Here is a 22,237-nt window from a genome sequence, read left to right as displayed (position 1 = left end):
CTAGCCTTCTGATGGAAGAATGGGAAAACTATAAGAGAGACTTCTCCGATAGTTGTGGGCATTCATTCATTTAAATTCGGGCTCCAGAAAGTTATAATTACTCTTTGAAAATCTGTGTTTTAGCCATTGCTGCTGAGACTTTTTGGTACTTTAATGTGTATGGGACTAAAATTGCATATGCTCTGTTACTGAACTCCAAACTCTGTTTTCTGTGTTTTGATGAATAGCATTTGGGACAAAAGAAAGTTCTGCCTTCAAAATTGTTTTGCTCAGTCGTTCTGCAGTAAGGTGAGCACTTAGTCATTCAGATAATACTATATAATGATAAAGAGAAGTTTCATAGGAGCTACTGGGTGTAGAATATCGAGTACAAAGGAGTTATCTAGAAAGAGAGAGGCCAAAAGCTCCTTTGTGACCTCTCTGGCACTCTGCACAGCCGGGTAGAACAGACTTGTAGAAGGGAACTCTGGACACTGCAGAGTGACCATCTCGAGGACTGTGGCTGTGCATATGGGGAGCTGGACAGCAAACCACAGTTCTAGCTGCATGGCTGTCTTTTTCTGTTCTAGGTTGGTAGGCAGATTTTTATTGGTAACGTTGCCTGCAATGTTGTGAATGATTCACTGGCAGACTCTGAAGGTAAAAAAGCGATAGCTAAACAATTTAAAATTCTTGTAATGTCATCTTTCAGTTTTGAAAGTCAATTTGAAAGGTGTAGGTTTAGAAAAAAATTAATGTATCATGTAAAATGTGAAATATCTAGAAAGAAGATGTGGATTTTTTATAAATGATTCTTTTATGTCCTTGATACGAAGTGCTGCTTGGTATTGAAAGATGTGTTAGAACTTGTCTCAGTGTGAAAGAATTTCTCTGCATAATTTACAAGCATTTATTCATACCTGAACTGCTTCTGATATCCAAATTGATGAAACAGCATTTCTGTTTGGCTGAATTTCTCCCCCCCCGCCTTTTTTTTGTTTTACTTCCTCGTTTGTTTGTTTTGTTTAGTTTGGTTGGGTTTTTTTTGTTTACAGTAATTATTTTACTGAAGTGTGTTTTTTCCCCAAATTACTCTGATATGAGCTTCTAATCTAAACTGAGAAATATACATTCCTCTATCATAAGGTAGTTAAAGTTGTGTCATTGGTCAACCTTGAAAATGAAGCAGTTCTCCCCAGCTGACAAAATGAAGATTTCACACTTGTTTCTAACTCTAAGTCATCCTTAGGCATTGCACCTTAAAGTCAAAAACCTATTGAGCATATACAAGATTTTAGATTCTGTTTATGGCAGTTGCTAGTTTTTTCAGTCTCCAGGGCTGGCTTTGCAGGTAGGAAGGTAAAGAATGCAGTAGCAAAATGCGTACTTTGATCTGAAATATTTATAAATTACTGTTTTACTGGTAGTTAGTATGAATGCCTACAAAACATTGTGCAACACAATAAGGATTTTTATGCAGTACAAAAGATTGTTACTTGATTGTAAGGACCTGTTCATAATGCTATTCTTAATCTTTGACCAATGCAGCTATCTAAACTCCCCAAATGCTTGTAAGAGTTCTAAGATCGTGCATAAACTCTTATTTTTAATAATTCAAACGTAGCAAAAATTTGAAATATCATTGAAATACCTTTCCCACTTGTGGGACTTAAAGAAAAGGAGAGGTTACTTTGTGCTAGAGGATGCTCTGTGGTATTTCTGGTGTTCTGCCCCTACTCTTGATAATTTGAGTGTTGCAGCTGAAGTAAGTGGGCTACATTGTTTATCCAGAAGTTCTGGGCTGAAGTTTGGGCATATTTGGGCATTGTGGGCATATTGGTACTGCCTGTTTGGGATGTGGCCTTTGGATAGTGTTAAACCTTTTTGAAGTCACCCATAAAATTAAAATTTGGGAACAATTGAGCAGTGTAAGTAAAAGAAGAAATAAAGGTCATGTTTTAAAGCAGTTGAGTAGGGAATCTGAGTATATGGTATTCAGCCTCTAGATTGCTGACAATGGCAGTGGAGTTTTCTGTTGATGACAGCAGAGACAGGGAATTACACCTTCTTTTAGTTGCATCAGTTGGGAGTGCAAGTGAAAAGATCACACCTGGTACCGATGTACCAGGGATCTTGCAGAGAAAGGTCCTTCATCTGATTGTTTAAACTTGTTCCTTCAGTTTGAAATGGGCTGTGCTAGATGCTTGGTTATCTCCCAATTAAATTGGAAAGCTGAATTAATCCATATAGTAAGATTTGAGGCAGCTAAATGTAAAGCACTACAGCAGTTCAAAGATTGCATTACTAAAATTGCCTTTAGAGGGGAACAGCGGCATCACTACACTTCTCTCCTTGCCTTGTAGAAGAAGGGAGAAGGGAGTACTGAGGAGTAGCTCATGGTGACAGTTTCTTGGGTATAACTGAGCTGCTTTCAGCCATGTGCTTCTTGTAAGATAATAGAGGCACCTAGTGAGATACTGTGCTTCACCAAGGTAGAGGGGTGGCCATGAGGAATTGTGAGGGGAAATAGTAAGGGTTGTGTTGTCCATAAACTCCAGATAGTGGTTGTGTCTATAATGTGAATCTTCTGCCTTGAGTTTTAGCAATGACAAAACCCCATATACTGTTTTTCCAGCCTGGTGAATGATGATAATACATGTAAGTAACCTTGCATGTTAAGGTATCAAAGCAAACACTTTGCAGTGTTACCAGAATAATGTCTCATGTTCACTATCTTTTACAAGAGAGGAGAGAAACCCCAAAATCTGTGTCATTTCTACTCATCGGAAGTAAATATCTTTACTTGAACTTATATTTTTGAGTTGCAAGACTTGGTCTGTGTGTGCTTTCACATTTAATGGTTACTTGCTGTCTAAAAATTTGCAGAACTTCAGTGACATTTTCTTAACTCATATAACTGTAAATTAAGACACCATCAGAAAACAGTATTACGGTCAGAGGGTGCTTTTAGCCTTTAGATTGTGATGTACAGGTCTGATAGTTCTCCTTTTGGTTTTCATTGGATTTTTATCCTCCCCCCATGAATTTTTATTTTGTTCTCACTGTCCACTGACCAGCAGTATTTTCTCAGAACAGAAATTTCTGCTGATGTGTCGACTTCAGATTCTGTTATAAAATTTAATGTCACTACTGCAGGTTCACAGCAAGGTCTTGTTTAAGACAGATAGTGACATTTGCTTGCTTAAGACTCAGATAGTAAACAGATTAGCTAACTGTATTGCACAGCTCTAATTATAATTTTATCTACAAAATCAAACTCCTCAGAGTTATAGCTATATGACAAAAGCACATTTTATAACTTTACTATTTGTCCAACGTGGCCCCAGAGGTGTTGAGTGACATGAATAAAGGATTGTGAATATAGCTTTGAACACAATTATACACAGTTTCTTCTTGCATAACAGTGCATTTTAGACTATTTTTGTTTTCCATGTATATTTCTTGCATTGGAATATTTGAAAATTGCTAGTTATGTAAGAAAGATAAATGCAAAACTCCATTTGTATTTATGACATTTTTTCATTTTTTTTCCTGAACAGGAATGAACATCTGCACAGATGCTCTCAGTGCAAGGTTGCTAAATACTGTGGTAAATCTTGTCAGGTAAGATGAAAAATAATAGCTATGGAGGGTTTAAGAAAACAGGCATTTGAACACTTTATTTACAGGGTCTGCCTGCGGTTTGCATGTTGTCATACCTCCACACTGCAATTTATTATTTGTAGTTTTGGACAGAGTGTGTAAACATGCCACCTTGTTTTATTTGAATATGTTTATAGTTAAAAATACAAGATTAAAATCAGTGTAATAGATAAAAATTATGTTGAAATGTATGATGTTTGACCTTCTTATGTTGGGGACCCCAGAGCTGGATGCAGCACTCCAAGTGGGGTCTCACCCTCAACCTTCTGATCACGCTACTTTTGGTGCAGCCCAGGATACAGTTGGCTTTCTGGGCTGCAATTGCGCATTGCCGGGTCATGTTGAGCGTCTTGTCAACCAACATCCCCAAGTCTTTCTCCTCAGGGCTGATTTTTTCATGTATCATGTGCTTCTATAAACGATTCTGCCTTAGTATAATCTGTAGTATTCTCAACATGCCAGAAACCCCTTCTTTTGGGGATTAAAACATATGGAAAGGAAAAGGAGGAAGATATGTCGTTTTGATTCATCATATGGCGTGTGTGTGCAACGTACATTAGGTGCTTACTGCAGCATCAATAATAATGCCACAGGTAGATTTATTATGGGAGATCATAAGGAAAACATGGCTGTAAAGAATATAAAAGACCAGAGTATTTTCAAGGTATGTTTAAAACAAATATCTTCCAGGAGAGTCATTGGTAAAGGTTCTGTTGACAGGTCTCTAATGTGAAACGAGACTGTGCTGGCACTGACCTGCACGAGCAAATCTGCAAGGTGCAGAGGCAATGAATGTAGGAAATGGGGCTTCCTCCTTGGAGAACACAGCTATGTGAACGTGCTTCAGGGATTCAAAAGGGACAGCCTGAAGGCACCCTGGGTATCTTTGCTTTAACCTTCTAGCTCTGGGGTTTGTGAGCTTGAAGCCATTCACAGCTGTAGGTATTGATTTCAGTGAGACAGGCTACTGCTGTTAAAAGTAATCTGAACTTAAAATGCTGTGTATTTTCAATTATATAATGTCTTGAACTGTCAATATAAATAAATATTGAATTAATGTTATATAATATCCTGTGATGTTAGGTAGCAATTGAGATAACAGAAAAAAAAAGTTATTTTTTAGTCAAAACAGTGAATTTATTGGGATTGATGACCCAGGACAGATGATCCAGATCTCTTTCTCTTGAGAACTGTCCTCCAATTTCTATTTATTCTGATAAAGTAGCTAAACTATTGTGCAGCTCTGGTTTTATAGCAGGTGTTAGTAAAGCTAAACCAAATGCATTGTGCTTTGCTTAGCTACTGTAGCTTTAGTGAAATCCATTAATATGTGCACTTCTAATTGAACTAATTGGTCAACATATAAACAGCAGACTATTGAATGAAACTGCAGTTTGCGCATTTAAAAAAGTGAATATTCACAGAACAGGACTATTTTAGTATTATAAATACAGATAATTTTGAAATGCAAATTATGCAGTTGGATTTGCAGTTTACACTTAGTTGCAGAATGATTTATTTTTTGATGTGTGTTAAATGAATACTGCAAATCAAAACACTTAGGCTTAAAATCTGTTAGTTTTTTGGAGTTTTGTGGTTAACACATTAAAGGAAATCAGAATTAATGTAAAAATCTGACTTAAAAAAAAAAGGTTAGTCTCAGTAGCTGAACTCGGTTTAGGATAAATGTAGACTTTGTGAAGGAAACTTCAAAGTAAATGCAGCAGGGGATTTCTATGTCAGGATGTACCAAAAAGAGCCATTTTTTTAACCTGCAAATATCTTGTAAGCATCTTCATTTTTTTTTTAAATGTCATGTGGTACAAAAAACTTTCTTCAGGCTAACCTTAAGGAGAAGAAATAGTTTTGAAATGTTTCTCTTTTTGAGACTTTCTGTGAGAATAATTATCCTTTAAGGGGATATGTATGCAGAGCTAGGAGTCCTGGAAAAAAATATAGAAATCAGAATATCCAGTTTTTACAAATCTCCATAATGTCAGTATTGAAAATTACAAGTGAGTTTTTCCAAATTTCAAACATTACCATTATTTTTCAGGCCAGTTGAAGCAAGCTGATTTCACTTCTACCACTTCAATTAACTTTAAAAAATATTAGAAAGGAGGAACTGAAACTTATCGGAAGAGATCCTTTAGGGTGACCTTTTTCAACTGAATTCTAATTTCAGGATCAAGTATATGTAGACTTTTTGCTTTTAATTTTTTTTTGCAGTCAGACTTCATTGACTTTTGCCTCTGTTTGGCACTTCTGTGTTGCAGCTCCTTTCCCACTTGTTGATGCCTAATTTCATGGTGCTGTCTGCCTTCTAGCGGTGTTATGTGGTTGGGTGTCTCTTCAAATGCAGAATTACCATGTCTCCTGCTCTTCGTAATCCTCATAATGCCGTGATCTCCCTGGGCAATGTTTATTAATATGGTGCATCCCTTAGATTGGGGACCAGTGATATCGATGATAATCCCTGACAAATGGGAGGGTCATTTCAGGGGGAATTCAGAATGTGATTTCAACCATGTTATCCAACATTGTTGAAATAATGTAATAAAAGTGAAATGTCTCAATAAAAAAAAAGACAGTCTGTAAAAATATGAACAATCCTTTGTAAATTACAGATTATTTCCTTTTAACAAACCAAAACCTTCCAATGGAAAAATATTCTCCTTTGATTTTTTCTTAATGAGCTCTTCTTAATTAGCTGCTTTTCATTGGTACATTAATCTGCAGGAAGCAATCATTTTTTTTCATCCTGCATAGGGGACAAGGGAAACCTTTTTTTCGTAAACATTGGTTTAGGATCTTTCATAGGCTTAGGCACTGTTGGGAGACGGGGGTAGCATATGTCTGTGAAAGAATGGATGCACATTGGCAAAATAGCTTAGCTAAAAAATATGCAAGACGTTGCAGGCATATGTGAGTGGTGTTTTTGCTTGTGCCCTGAGCCAGCAGGAGGGGATCCTGTGCCTGGGTTGTCCAGTGAGGCATTAGAGTTTGTGTGGTGCTGGTTCAGTGGGCAGTCTCAATCTGCCACCAGCAAACAGCTTGTGCTGCACTATCTCCTAAGGTGTGTGAGTGCTGACCCCTTTCACCTGAGTAAAGCCTGAGGATTTGCGCTTGGGATGCATTGAGCTTGAATGAGAGACAATGCATTGGGAGGAAATAAAAGGAGGGATATTAGTTCCGAGTTGCTGAGTGTAGTCAAGGCTGGAGGAGGAGGGCTGTGTATTGACCTGCACTGTTCACTTTGCCTTTCTTTGCCTCCTTCTGTTAGTGTTTATTTCTAATAGGGCAAAAAAAAATCTATTGCAAAATTGGAAGACCTTCCCTGGCATGGAGGAGAAGGGTCACACCAGGTGGCCATACCTCTGCGTTACAGTATTTACACTCATGCTGGATCTGGAATATAAAAACCTTGACTGAAATTCAGGATACACAGAATTAAGAAAAGCCTCCCACAAAGAACTGTGGGACTAACATAAGCCCATCCAGTAAGTACTGTTAGAGACTGACTCTTAAATTAAGCCTCTCCAGGGTCACAAATCTTCATGGTTTCAAATTCTGTAATTTGTATCATTGCTGTAGTGGTAGTGAGAAGAAATATTGTTGAATTTCATTATGCTTAATGCATTTGGAGCTTTCCCCTCTCTCCCTGACCAGTTGGGAGGAAGAGAATGGCAGTCCCCATTCCAGCTCCTTCTGCAGAGGAGTCAGACTAATTCCTTTTTAGCATCAGTTTTGGCCGAAGTGCTGTTTCATGGAAGGCATGTGTTTGAATTGTTCTTATCATGTGGGAACGCATCTCAAAGAAACATGGCATATGATGCTATGTGGTACAGCATATTTCATCTCAGTAGGGCTTTATTGGTTGGGTAAGCTATTAATCATTTTGATGTCACCTCTAGGATGTTTAAAATTCCATTCGACATTTATGTAGAGGAAAAATTTTGACAGATAAAGGCTTACTCCATAGAACATTTTTAGTTTAAGTGGGATAAAAATGCCAATGTAATTATATTACACAGAATGATGTCTGGACATTTACAAGCATGACCTTGTTTCTTCTAGACAAGGATAATTCTGTTCAGCACTAAATACTTAACTTATATTTGTCAGACAGCACGTGACACTAACTGTATTTGAATTAATGCCTTCTTGGTGTCATTTTTTCCCTTGTAGAGTTATGGGTAAAGGAAATGAAATCACAAATCTCATATGTATCTGAAAGAAATAAAAAGTCCAATTTATTTATTATGTGTAAGCCACACGGGGGAAAAAAATTCTGGAATGAAATGGAATAAATGCTACTTGTGCTGAAACCTAGTTACTTGAAACAATTCCTCCTCTTATATGCAGCTTAAGAAGAAAATTGTGTGATTGTCTATGGAATCTTTCTAACTAGAATGTCAGCATCCACAGGTGTGATGTGCCCTTGCACATATGTCTGCCATTTTCTCTTTTTTTTTTCTTTTTTTTAATTGCTGAACATGTAATTTCTTTATATTAGACATTTTATCATTTTCTCCATGGCAGTTACCAAATGGAAGCTGTTTTTCTGAGTTTGTTTTTTTTCCCCTTACTGCATATCTGTGAGAAAGTGACACCTTCAGAAGCCCTTGGTTATTCTGAGTTCTTGTCATTGTAGCAAATTTTCATTGTGCCCCGTTCTTTCAATTTGCTCTTAAAACAATTTGAAGCAGCTGTGTGGCTTCAAACATAAACTGTGAATATGCAAATAAAATGTGTAAATATGTAGTATGTTAATGAGATGGACTTGGAGTTTTTGTAGATTATAAACAGAATTTTCTGCATGTAAAGAGGGAAGGAAAAAAGATGATCAGAAATTGTCTCTTCAACGATGTTTCTTTAGCTAATGACTCATTCTTGTTGCTCTTCTACACTGATCTGGAGGAAAAAATGAATAAGGGGAAAAAAAGACATATTTCAATATATAGCAGCTTTCCTCTATCTTGTCATTCTGTCTCTTCTCTGTTATGGAAATGTTAGTCTCTGTGTGCTACCCTAATTAAAGTGGACCATGAAACAAAAATTGCAGGTTCAGGTAGTATATGCATCTAAAATATTTTTGGTTCCATCTTCTGTTTTGGATTCAGTGACTACTCCTGGTCTGAACTGTGAAAATATCATCACAAGTCCTTCCAGCCCTGGACATTAATGACTCATTAGCTCAGAGGTCCTTGGGGACAATTTTTTCAGTGCTTGGTAAAAACTTGGTAATTGATTTAAAGCTTGACCATTGATTTAAAGCAGCTGCATTTAGTGGCGTGAATATACTCCAAAGGTCTCTGCAGTCTTAATTACTGAGGGAACATGTACCTAGAGTGTTGTGTATGTTGGCTAGTATCCTTTCGAGTTCTCTCCCGTCTTGTGAAGTATGCAGCTACATACTGTTACTGCTTCTTGCCACATTAAAATGAGAATCAGAGCCCACTTTTTTTATCTAATAAAAGTTTCAGCTAGCTGGAATGGTGACATCAATGCAAACTAAGCTGATGATGCAATTTATAGCATGGTGCATAAAGGTAAAGAAAATTATTTGTGGTAGCAGGAACATGGGGCTGAAATGGAGGTGTTTCTTCTAGATTTCTGTGCAGTTTTCATTCTATCTTCAGTTGCTCCTTTTGTGTACTAATGGTGTCAGACACAATGTTTATATATGGTACAATGTTGTCAGATGTCAGTATGAAGCAGACTAAGTAAGGTTTGTATTGGCAAGGAAGTAGCCTAGGAACTTGACTGTGCAGTTTTTTGTTTATGTTTTTCTTAGATTGTCTTAAATTCAGAGGTAGCCTAATGGTGATAATGTTGTGTCCTGAACCTGCACTGCTGTAGCTCCAGTGTCCATAGTATCAGTTACACAGTTAATTACATTTGAGGAGGAGATGGCACGATGGGCTTGGTTAACCCAGACTGTTGGTTTCCACGACATTCATGTTTTAGCTGCATTCTTGGGCTATGCTACCAAAGCATATGTGCTGCTGTGTCTTCTGCAGTTGGCATCCAAGGTTACTGTGTTGGAGGCTGCCAGGGTCACTGTACATCAGTACCTGAGGAAAGTTCCCTTCGTGGTCCTTTGGAGCTGAATTTCAGCTTTGAGCATGTTTGTGTGCATATATAACTGTAAATAACTATATAAATAAAATATATATGTATATATATAAAATAGGATACAATGTTATGTATAATAACATGCACTTTTTTCTTTTTTTTTCTTTTTTAAAAAATCCTAATAGAAAGAAGCTTGGCTGGACCACAAGCAGGAATGCAGATGTCTTAAGAACATCAAGCCGAATTTTCCTCCAGACTCTGTCAGACTTGCTGGAAGGATTGTTTTTAAACTAGTAAGTGACATTCTTTTAGATAATTCAGTGCAGCAGATTCAGATAAATAGTTTCTCACTCTACATTTTTAATGTGATTAAGAACTAGAAGGCTGAAGTGACTGGGACTTGCTGAACAAAATTGGACTGCATAGTGCGTTACAAGATTGCTGACTAATTTGCAGAAATGCTGAAAGGATCAAGAGATACCAAACTGGACATAATTAAGCTCAAGGGAGCTGTTTATTGACTTTCTTTTCCTATGACTATGTGGTAGCATTCCAAACTTATTTCTGCCTGTAGGGAAGGCATAGGGAGACTTTGTTTTTCCTTCAATACTACTGGAGTTATTGGTGCATTTCTGTTAACTTCGTGGGGAACCTCATTCAGCCTTATTTGAATGAATGGTAAGGACAGAAGCACTGTTAGCCCTTTCTTTAGAGGGCATAAGGCCATACTTTCCCTGTTGGGTTCTCTTAATCTCAATGACTTTTTTTTTCTTAAAATCTCTTCGAAGTCCTGAGTGTTTGACATTCCCACAGTTTGATTACTTTATGTGGACTAAATTTTCTGTTAGGTTAAGCGGCTTATGACTGTGTGGGATTGTAAATCAAAAGGGATTTGCTAATTTTTTTGCTAAGCCTTCCATGATGCTCTGTGTCCTGGATAAAAATGTGTGCATTTGTTGTGGTCTGAGGTGATAAAATATGATTTCACATCATACATTGTTGGGAAGAGCTTGTGCATGATGGTTTTTAAAGGGCAAATATGTACCTAGTAATACTGTGCATTAATTATAGTCACATGAAATCTGAAACTGTAAACCTCATAAATTGCTTTGAATTACACTGTGAAGGGCCAAAGTAAATTACTAAAGGTCAGCTGTCAAAGTGCTAAAAAAAAATTAAAATTAGTAGAAGTTATAACAACAAAAAAAATTATTTTTTTTAGGATAGTTATGCAAAGTACTGCATTTATGTTGACGCTGTTAACCTTACCTAATTATCTTACAGATATATCACATGGAATAATCAATCTTTTAGAGTGTTTTCAAGATAAAGTATGGTATGTAAGTGTTAATTATCTGGTTTTCTCTACAGCTCAGACAGTCAGTATGCCTTTCTGAGAGACTCTACTCTGTTGCCGATCTTCAGTCAAGTAAGTAATTGCCAGCCATATTTCAGGAAATACTTCCAAGGTCTGCTTTACAGACTGGCCATATGATTTTCTTGCTGCTTGCCTTCTGAAGGTTTGCTCTGTAGAATAACAGAATCAAAGACAAAACTTGCTAAAACCTCTGTGGGGAAGAACAGTTTCTTTCTAAGATCAAGGGAAAAACATGTGTACCTTCTTCAAGCAAAACTTCCACCTGATTTTTTGCTTTAATATTTTTTTCTCATTTTACAGTGCACATCTTGCCTGTTCATTTTTAATTTAACTGATGTGTGCCTTACTACATACAGTGTCAATATTTTTGCATACATGTACAAAAATACATATATTTTTACATTGAGTTTTACTTTTTTAATACTTATGTGCTATTGCATAAAGGTTCAAAAGAACTTCCAGAAAAAGGAAAGAAATGTAAAATTTACAAGGGATATGTATATGTCTTTCTTTTGCATGACTTTTCGATGAAGGAAAAAATGATTAAATTTTACAGGTATTACTTTTGTGGTTTCACAAGTTTCAACTGCTTGGGTAAGAAAGGATGCTCATTACAATCTCTCAGCAGAGCTAAAGTTGATATAGAAAACACTTTTTCCAGATTTTGTGGCATCTTAAATGTTAAAGATTTAGAAAGGGAGAAATGCATCCTTGGTTCATTCTTGCATCTCTTTAGAGGGATTTTCTGTAGAGTAATGTGAATATTTTGGTTACCTCTATATGTTTTTAGTATTTTCCAAAGCTTTGGCTATAAACCAGCTTGATCTACCGGTATAGTTAGTTAGAAATAAAACCCACATAAACATAAAAATTGCAATACAGAGTATTACATTTTACTTCTGTACCTCCTGACATTCTGCTGCCTTCTTCCAAACTGCAAGGGCAAAAGAACTTAAGGCAGCAAATTAAAATGGGTTAAATTTCACTTATTTCAAACATCATGATTTTCTGCAGTGGATATTCTCAAATCGTGTAACAAGGGTTTATGGAGAACAGATGCTTCAAATGAAGTTAAAATGATGAAGACTTGTGGAATTTTATGCTTCATGGTACTGCTGGAGTCCAAGGAAAAAAATCTTTACTGTACCAATGTCTGCTTGCAGAGTGGCCCAGGAGGAGCTGGAGGGAAGAGTTTCCCTTTAAAAATTAAATATTGATCACTTGTATAGCAGTTGTCTCTAGTGTAAGCAAAGATTTTTGTGTACCTGATCATTACATACAAACTGAGGTTTCCTAGTAGCCTTCAGGAGATGATCTCAGCTTTCCTTGAGTTGACTGGAGACAAGGGGAATAGTGTGATAAGTTGTCTGGAGAGAAATGGTACAAAAATCTGTTGAATGACTAGAATTTCTGCTAAAATTCTCATTCTAAAGGAAATCCTGATATGGCCTGTGATAGGGATGGAGTGATTATCCTCTAACTGATAGAGCAATGACAGGTCCATAGCCAGTTAGTTTAGGAGGAGGCAGATGAGAGTGTTCCATCTGTATTTACTCTAGGAGTTTTAACAACAATTTCCGTGTAATCTACTTAACTCCACAGCACAAAGTGTTCAGGACTCCTAGACATTAACTGAAGTTGCTACTTAACAGAATACAGTACAAATGGCCTATGCATAATCTTAGGTAAAGATTTTGGCAGATTCTTTACTTTTGTTGTCTTCCTGGATTCCTTTTTAGAGTGAATAGATGGAATCTATGGTTTTGCAGTTAAAATAGTCCAAAAGTGTTTTGTGTTGCTGTGACAACTTGTAGTAGCTGTGACGCTTTTTGCTGTCTCTATATCCTTGAAAAGCTGCTATTTCATAACACTTTTTCCATTTACTGTATGATTTGTGGATGGTTTTGATAAAGATTTCCTTTATTTCCCTATGTGGTAGATTCTGTAGAAAAAAATGCATTTTCATTAGAGGCCTAAGTATATAGGGGAACAGATTTCTTTGAACGGAATCACATGAACTAAAAATGCAGGCTATAATATTCTGAAGCAAAAAAATTCTCAGGAAGAATCTTCGTAATGTAAGATAGTGTTTCAACACTAATCGGAAATATGACAGAATTCTAATTGATACTTCCCCACCTGGACGTCCAGAATATTTGCAAATTATTATTGTCATTTTGCTGTCTCAATCTGCTTTACACTATTACTTCTTAACATTACTTTTTACAGGGGGTTGATTTTTAGTGTGTGAGACATATAAACGGAACAGAAGCATAGAAAGTCTTATACACTTGTTGAATAATTATCTGATGAAATATGTAATATATGAAACCCCAACAAATTATATGGAGGCATTAAACCCTTTATAAAGTTCTGTTCCCATCTCCATAGTTCCTTCAAATTCTTTGTGTACCCTGAAACTCAGATTAAGTAGGAGGAGTATCTGTGTGCGTTGTTACTTTTGCTAGCTCTTACCTATTTTAAGACAATTCCTTCCTTACCTACAGGCTCCCTATATGTTACAGTAATTCAGAAATTATCTTTGTTTTTACTTATCAAGATTCAGTATGCAGAAAAGAGTTTGTGCGCCTTACTATGGGTAGACATTCTGCTACTTGTATCAGTATCAGAGTTGCATAATTAAATCCCTGTGCCTTATTTAGAAAACTTTCCACTGGCCTTTTGTAGCATTTTGTCTCCCACACCAGGGTTCTTAAACAATTGGAAAAAGTTTCTTAGAAAATGAAAAGATTCACAAATTTCATGTCATTTTACTTTTGGCCTTGTCTTCTTGTGTACTGTGAAAACCACATCTTGATCATTTACAATTAAAGATGCCATGGGACTTTTTGCTGGATCATTAGCTCTGATGTCCTGGACAGATTCCAATGTGGATAATTGCATTCTGTTCCCGTCTCTGTCAGTTCTCCAGAAGTTCCAGTTGGTTTTGGTATTCATGTTCACATCTGTCCTAAGCTGCAATGTCCATTTATAACATGCTGCTTATACAATTCCTCTTCCCCATTCTAGAGGTGTTTTATTTGCTAATAGTGAAACAAACCATGACTTCTGCTCTTTGTTCTAATGTATTTTGCAGTGTGTGTCAGATAGTTTAATGTGAGTCACATGTCTTGAATAATTACATTTTAAGAAAAAAGCAATTTGGTTTCAAATGAATATTATATAAGAAATGCAAGTATGTGTTTATGATTTTTCTTTTATATTTTTTAAACTTGATTTTTCAGTAATCTAAAAATTTCCTACTTTTCTTGAAGACACAGTCATCATAGATATACCAGAGATTGTATATATGGTATACCAAAATATACCATAGATATACTTTTCTATACCAGAGATTTTCTGTACATTGTTAAGAATATACATGTCTGGATTTCTAATATTTACATTCATTTGTGCTTGCAATGTCCACACTGTTAAGATGCAGATGGGTGGTGCTGTGGGCAGCTATAAAAAGGCAGATAATTTGGTTAAATCATCTTTGTGCCAGGTGTGGAAGGGCATATCTCAGCATTCTTAGTACTAACTGGTTTGACCTTTGTGAGGAGTTGAATAAGATTGCTCTGGGAGAGCATGTCTCTCCTTCCCTAACCCAAGTAGAGACATACTACACTTAAGACTTCTCTGTAGTCACTGCTTGTTCAGCACATGGCAGAGTTACCCCAGATATGGCTTCTAGGTAACATGTCAGCAGCGGTGACTGACCATTGGAATGGGAGCAGATCTTGGAAAGTGTTACTTTACACTGAAATGAAAACAATATACAGGAGATATAGGTGCTTCTCCAATTCAGTATGTGGCATGAAAAGGGGTATATTTGCCATAACACAGTGTACTGGTAGGATTGCATCGTTCAGCTAAGCAGAGTGACACTCAGTGACTCCAGAGAAAATCTAAACAGAACTGAAGAGTTTGCAGATAAGGATACCAATACCAGACTAGAATGAAATTGTAGCTGGTTCCACTGGAAGACTCCTGGCTGGTAGCTAACCATTGGTACTCGCCATTTCAGTAAGCCAGCATTTGGTGCTCTGCCAGCAGTAGTTCATAGGAGACTGTTAAAGCAGCTCACTTGTGTGTGAAATGGAAACTGTGATAACCAATCTGCAACTGACAAAACACCTTCAAGCAGAGGGATGGCAGATGGGATAGACTATGGAAACCCAAGTATACACACCAGACTCCTGTTGTATAAACCAAGCGACCTCTACTTTAATTGAATCATCTTTTTAATTAAGTGGCTAAGCAGTTAGCTTTAAAGGGGAACACAGATCTCGAATTGTCCTTCCAGGAGACACACAAGTTTGGATCTAAAGTACATGAAAGAACCTTTCTTGGTAAAAGGTTATTTCCATTCCCTTAAGGATATGTATTTATAATAAATTAACAATTTACTATTATACAGAGATAAAATTGATTCATAGTGCATAATAAATCTCTGCCTTTTGTTATAGACTGATGCTTGAATCTGTTCACGTTCACATTCTCCATTTAGATCTAATTTATATTGTACTAACTGGCAGGAGAAAGAAAATGTGAAGCAGGTAATCAGGTGGTGAACTTACTAGGGCAGCAGCAGGGTTTCACTTTCCATGTTATCAGAGGACTGATGCATGCATAATCGCTTCAGTAGAAAATAAAGCACTCTGTATCTTTCTGCTTCAGGATTTCTATCTGTAAAACATGAATAGTGGTGCTTTATAATAAAATTATATTTACTTAATATTCTTCCATATTCATTTTTTACCAGCTGCAGTGTACAAAACTCCTTTTGTCTCTAAAATACTTTTCTGTTTCATCTGCTAGCATGAAGTATTTCTGACACATCTGTGGAGAATATAGAATAAAATAAGTACTGCTGCATAAAGTTTCAAGCACATTTTTAATGTGGTTATTGTTACAAACCCAGATGCCTGATTTTTTATGTCTTACGTCTGCTTACACATCTGCTTTATTTATCGGCTTTTGAACTTTAACTTGCCATCATATTCATATGATTTGGCAGTAGCAATGTGATAAACTCTGCTGTGTGTTGATAGGTAACTGTCACAAAAAAAAAGAAATGTCTGTCCTCTGTCAAAATTGCCCTCTGTCAAGATTAATTTTGGGACTGGAAATGTCTAGACTGTATGGCTGCTATTGGACATTTTCAAAATGTTGGTGAAATGTTCTGTTTATGACATGGTATACTTTTTTCCTTTCTCCTCAAGATATTGAACGGTTAAGTGAAGAAATGAAAGATGGCCTCAGGCACCTTGCAGAGACGTTGCAACTGTATTTGAAAACTGAGATCCAGGATGAGTCTCAATTGCCACCTGCAATTGACTTTTTTCAGATCTTCACAAAAGTAAGTGTTAAAATCAGGTTGCTTGACAACTCATAAATTATTCTTTCCTTGTGTTCTTGACTTATATTGGAGTGGGAGTTTAGTAGATACATCCGGAATGTCATATATGACAAAGTGAAATCAAACTATTTATTTTTTTATTCAGCTGGTATTTAAACAAAAGTATAACTTTATATAATTGTAACACTTCAAAATTAAAGCAATAGCCAGAGGATATTATTTCTTTTCCTTTTTTAAAATTGTCATGTTAAAGCTCTTGGGGAAAAAAAGAAAGGGTGCATAAAAACCCAAGCAAGTTTAAATAAAATTGAGTCAATCAACCAAAGTAATTTTTTCACAGTAGGAAAGAGCATATAACATCACACTTCAGCCTGGAATTTTTCTGCAAGGTGAAATATCTTGTAGTTGCAGACATACTTCCATCCCATTTTGTCATTTAGTAGTATATGCTAACAGGTGTTTGTGACAGGTTTTTGTATCCCACAAACTACTTTCTCGAGGGGCGTCATGGATTATCTATTCTCGAAGACTACATGTAAAGTATTTGAAATTAGTTTTCATGGTATGTAAAATGTAATGTTACAAAATAAATGTTGTTGGCTTTTGCCGTATGTATTTTATTGCATTCAATTCAAAATGCTAAATCTGAACAATGCCACAGAAATACTTTTTATGGAGAATACTCAGTTTTAACTCCATTTAATTTTTTTCATTTCTAATGGATTGATAAATTCTACCATAAGATTTATTTTAAGTTCTGCATGTTGTACTTGTTTTAATGTGTTTTTTTATTAAATAAGCCAAACTATTACATTTTTTCTTCTGATAAAAATAAAAGAAAAAAAGCTCTTTTAAAGAAATTAAATAAAAACACTATATCTGATTTTTTTACATTTTTAAAAACCTTTTTGCACAGTTATGGAACTTTTTTAAATGTTTTTTCTTTTTTTTTTTTTTTTTTTTTGCTATGAACAGAAGAAGTAAGAAAAATATAATCAACTGTGGTGTTTTTCTGGATATTTTTTATTTTATTGGTGATTAGAAGTTGCAATTTGACCTGAAAAACCACACAGTCTGAAATGCACCCAGTCAAAAAACTCATGGATAAAAACTTTATGTACTACCTAGTCTCCATTCCAACTGTTTTACTGTCTTGTGTTGGTAGCAGGATCTGACCTGAACAGGTGAGTTGGTTGGGAGAAAGGAGCAGTTGACTACATATATCCATGTGCTTTAGATGGGAGTAAAATTAGTATCTCATTCAGAGTTCAGTCAAGTACAATTCTTTCTGGAAGACTTTGTTGCCACTCTAATTTTTCATGTGGCATTTTACAGGCTTTCCAATTTGGTTGTTAGATGAGTGTGCTATGAAGTGTGATATTATATTAAAATATGGATTTAATTTCCCCCTATCCCAGTGAGGTAGCAGCAGGCATTTTCTGACATTCTCGTAGGATGTTTTTTTTTTTTTTTTCTTAAGCTGAATAAAGATGCTTATTCTCAGCAGGTAAAATTTAAGACTTTGGAACTGTAAAATCTCTGATAAGACTTTTGTGGTCTCTTCTCTCTAGTATAACTAAAAAAGACCAGCTGTGATGACTTTTCTGTGTGGTCATAGAATAAAGAAATACTACAGATACATGACTTCAAGATGTAATCTTGTTTTCTCAACCTCTTCCAGCATTCCTTTCAAGTTCAGTAGGTGCTTATTTGAACATTGAACTTTTTTTGGATCAGTTCTTTCATTGCATGCCACAAAAAGATCCAGTCAAAGGTCATTTTTTTTATTCTGTTTGATGCTGAATCCTCAAGAAGGAAAATAAGCAGACTGCCAGACAAAAGAGAAAAATGGTCCTGCAGTGAGATGACTAAATTCCAGATACTTCTTGGAAAATCTCCAACTAATTTAGGTCAAAAGAGCTTCTCGGAAGCTCTTTTAAACAGTCTTCCTTCTCTGCTGGCCACTGCTCTTGTCTTTGTGAAGATTAATTATAGTTTTATTCACTTGCTCATGATGCTTAATAGGCAGAGAGCCCCCCTGAGCACAAACTTGTAGAAACTGCCCACTGAAAATCAAAGAAAATTTGGCCATTTCTTTCCGTGGGAAAAGAATTTCACTCCAATGGTTTTTAAGTTTGCATGAGACCTGTGGGGGAAAAAAAGAAAAAAAGCTGTACTGGGTGGGGAGGTGTTTCAGAAGGGTAATGTACCTTCCTTTCTGACAGTGTTGCCCTGTTCTTACTTGACAATTTGCTTTTGTATCAACTGTCCTTTGAGCTGGAGTTGAATTTTCTCATTCTTGTTATCTGATCACTTTTTGGAAGCTTCAGTTTATTTATCATGCCATTTATCAAGGTTGTGACTGTTTTAAAATTCTGATCCTCAGTATTAAACAGAATTATCTGCAGCTAATTACGTGTTAAAGCTTTAACTCCACTGAGACATTTTCTAATGTCAAGATAAATTTTTGACAGCGTGGTTTTATGGTTTAATGATGTTTCCATAACCTTGAGATAAAATCAGTCCTTGCTTTTATCCTTCAGCTTTTACTTACATGTGTGAGGAGGTGGCCTGAAATCCTTTGAGATATTTAATGGATACCGGATAAAGAATTCAAGTTTTTGTATACATTTATGGTTCTTTTCATAATAGCAGACAGAACCATGTGAACTACTTTAAGACATTAAATAAATTCTGTACTTACCATGTTGACTGTAAAACTGTGAGTGACTCTACTGGCTGGAATCAGGTCTAAGATGATGGTTTTTTTAGACCAAATGTAGACGTAGAATTGCAACTACTCATACTGTGTCAGAATTAACTTTTTGAGCATTTTGAAATGCCTTGAAAGTTTCCAGTTAGTGAGAAAAAAGAAAAGATTCTGATGTTTGATAGAATCATAGCCATTTTAAAGATCTAATTTCAGGTCCTTGCATTTATAAGAATAGTAACCTCTGTCATTAAATAATAGTAAGATAAAATCCAGTGACAGTTAATGAACTGTTACATAGCAGACTTCTAGAGCAGTTTAATAATCTTAAAAAAGATTTTTTTTTTTGAAAAGAAAAAGTTTTCTAAAGGATGTTTTGATTTAACTGTTGATAAAATTTTAGAGAAAAGATGCTGGAAACCCCGTAGAGCAGAGATGTGACTTAACTCCTGAAATAGCAGTCTTCCTAATTTTTCTATTGTGCAAAATTTCACCTTCTGGATAGTATCTTAACTGCATAAGGGGTGATAGGCACTAGACAGAGAATTTTTAGCTTTCTGAAATTTTTAATTGTTCCTGCATTTCCGATCTTGACACTTTTTCTTATGAACAGATTTTACTTTGAAAGTAGATGTGCTGCTTTCATTCAGTTCCCAGGAGAGGTCACACACCTATGTGTGAGTGAAATAGTCCTCTTTATGCAGGTGCTGGATGTGCTGCTCACCACCCTCTTCTCAGGTGATGTCCTTCTCTTTCCTTTTAAGGTCAATTAAGAATTGACACAGATCAAAGACAGAGTAAAAACAGGTCTAAGTGTAGAGCTGTAAGTCTATGATAGCATGAAAAAGAATTATCCATATACATTAGAAACATATGTGCAACTTTTATATAAATCAAACTAATTATTTTCCATCTTATTTTTTTGAGGTTTGTGAAGTTGACATTAAAGTGAAGAAGAGATATAAGTTTGATGCTGTATGCTAGTCTCTGTGTGCCCACAAACAATTTTAACCAAAAGACCAGTTGTCCATTTAGGCTTGGTGTAATTGATTTTATTTTTAACTTAAGAAGAAGTAAGGAGGCTCTGTAAACTGCAGAGGTACATTCCTCTCTTTAAAATTCTTTGTTTATTCCTCCTATCAAAGTTTAGATATATTTTGTTTGTTCTTTTAAATTTTTGGTACTTACTGTTTATTCCACTCAATGCTTTGAAAGAGTTTCTTTTCAACATAAAAGGTATTAGTACCAATTAAAAAGAAATTTTAGTGTTAAAAGATTTTGGTAAGTATTTGCATAGATAGAAGAGAACTAGAAGTTGAGCAGTGTCACTTGGCCTTTGTAAAGTCTGAATACTAAATTATGGTAATTTATTTGGGTGTCTTTTTAAGTGCAAGTTGAAGGAAAGTCTCACTTAATGATATAATTGGATGAAGTATGTTTGATCTTCACATTGATCCCTCAGATCTTTTAGGCATCAGATAGCACGCATTCTCTGAGAAGACCTTGGAATAAAAGATACATCTGCCTGGTCAAGATATTCTTCAGTACTTTTTTCAGTAACTAACTATTTCTTAGGATTCACTGGTTAATTTAGTAATCCATGTTAGCAGGGAAATTAAAAGTGATTTGTGTCAAGAAAGTAAAAAAAAAATTAGGATAAAGTTGAGACTAAAGTTATGAGCAGGTTAAGAATTGTTAAATACACACAGGTGAAGGTTGCTTTCTGATGCCAGATCTCCTAATCTGATTATCTGTGGATGCACTTGTTAAGTTTCCCTTTGATTAGGAGGCCATGAAGTTCTTTTCCTGGAGATTACAAAAGCAAGTGCATGTTTAATCTGTTATTGTTCTTTGTGTAATTCAAAGCTAATGGACACTGCTACCCTGCCTCATGCAAATTTGTGTGTTCATGGTAAATTGAAGACCAGGCCAGTACTAATATATTTTTTTAAGTTGTGGCCCAAGAAACTATTTTGCAAAAATGGATAAGCCTTGGTGCTCAACATACACTTATGTTTGTCAATCTTCTTGACTCTTGGTTTTATTTTAAAGTTGTAGGAGGATGTTTCTCCTCATCAAACTGTATCAGAACCTTTTCCTCTGACTATTGCCATTGTTAAGTCCATGAGATTTGTGATTGTCTTTTTGCCTAAAGTTCTATTGATTTAGTGTTTCTGTTGATAGAGTTTTGGTTGGTGGGAATATGGACATGGTGAATTCTCTCTCCTGTACTCTATGTGTGTGGTTTTAAGCCGTTGAAAGCTTCATGCCTACTGCTGTTAAGAACTGACTTGCAGTGATCATAAATATTGTGCTCAGTTACTGCCAAAATAATTTCAGGAGAATTTTTCTGTACTCTCTTTCCAGTGTATTCCACAGGAAGATAATGAAACCCATTATTGTATACCTTCATATTTGTACTCAGAAGATGTCAGTGGTCACTTTCCTAACATTTATTGTCAATTCTGAGTTGCTGACTTATCTAGCAAGAGGGGAATAAACTAAGATGCCTCTGCAGTATGCAAACCCGAAGGAAATGGGAAAAACTGAATGTATTAGGAGAAAACTGAGCACTAGTCTGTGCGGCACAGCAAACAGACAAAATTTATTTGAATATTGGATTTTATTGTTTACATACTTGAACTTCAGGATTTTAAACTCACTTTTTTGGTGATGCTCCAGTAACTGAGACATTAGAAAGATTCAGGTGCCTGCCCATGCTTCCTGACAAAATGTCTCTCTACTTTTGTTAAACGGCCTTGCAGAAGCCTATTTAACCCCTGGAGTTGAGAATAGCACTAGAAAAGTCCGTGATGCAGACTAATCTGTGTCATAACTTTCATTCTGCATCTTAGCTCTTTTGAGGAAGGGTGATATTTTTTTAAGTACTAGGAGGTGAAAAAAGTCAGGAACTGTTGTTTTAGCAAGGAAAGGTAGTGAAAGTCTTGGTGCTATTTCAGAATTCATTTCCTTGGTCTTGGATCACAGGGTTGTCTCCCATCAATTCTGCTACTCTTGAAAGCCTAGGAGTATGCAGAAAATCTGAAGTTGATCTTCTTGTTTT

The 22,237-nt window shown here is 35.9% G+C and overlaps 1 protein-coding gene across 2 annotated transcripts in view; it reads left to right on the top strand.

Annotated features, from left to right (window-relative positions):
* Nucleotides 1–22,237, top strand: part of SMYD3 (SET and MYND domain containing 3) — a 399,482-nt gene that overhangs the window by 43,659 nt on the left and 333,586 nt on the right. For both annotated transcript variants that reach the window (XM_017806572.1, XM_017806574.1), the window contains exons 2-5: nucleotides 3,540–3,603; nucleotides 9,906–10,013; nucleotides 11,092–11,149; nucleotides 16,327–16,463. In XM_017806572.1, coding sequence (XP_017662061.1) covers nucleotides 3,540–3,603; nucleotides 9,906–10,013; nucleotides 11,092–11,149; nucleotides 16,327–16,463 — 367 coding nt within the window. The remainder of the gene's footprint in view (nucleotides 1–3,539; nucleotides 3,604–9,905; nucleotides 10,014–11,091; nucleotides 11,150–16,326; nucleotides 16,464–22,237) is intronic.

Source organism: Lepidothrix coronata, unplaced genomic scaffold (genome assembly GCF_001604755.1).
Source record: "Lepidothrix coronata isolate B3197 unplaced genomic scaffold, Lepidothrix_coronata-1.0 Scaffold16, whole genome shotgun sequence".
Taxonomy (NCBI): Eukaryota; Metazoa; Chordata; class Aves; order Passeriformes; family Pipridae; genus Lepidothrix; species Lepidothrix coronata.
The sequence above is the reverse complement of the archived record's forward strand: the minus strand, read 5'-3'. Positions and strand labels throughout refer to the sequence as shown.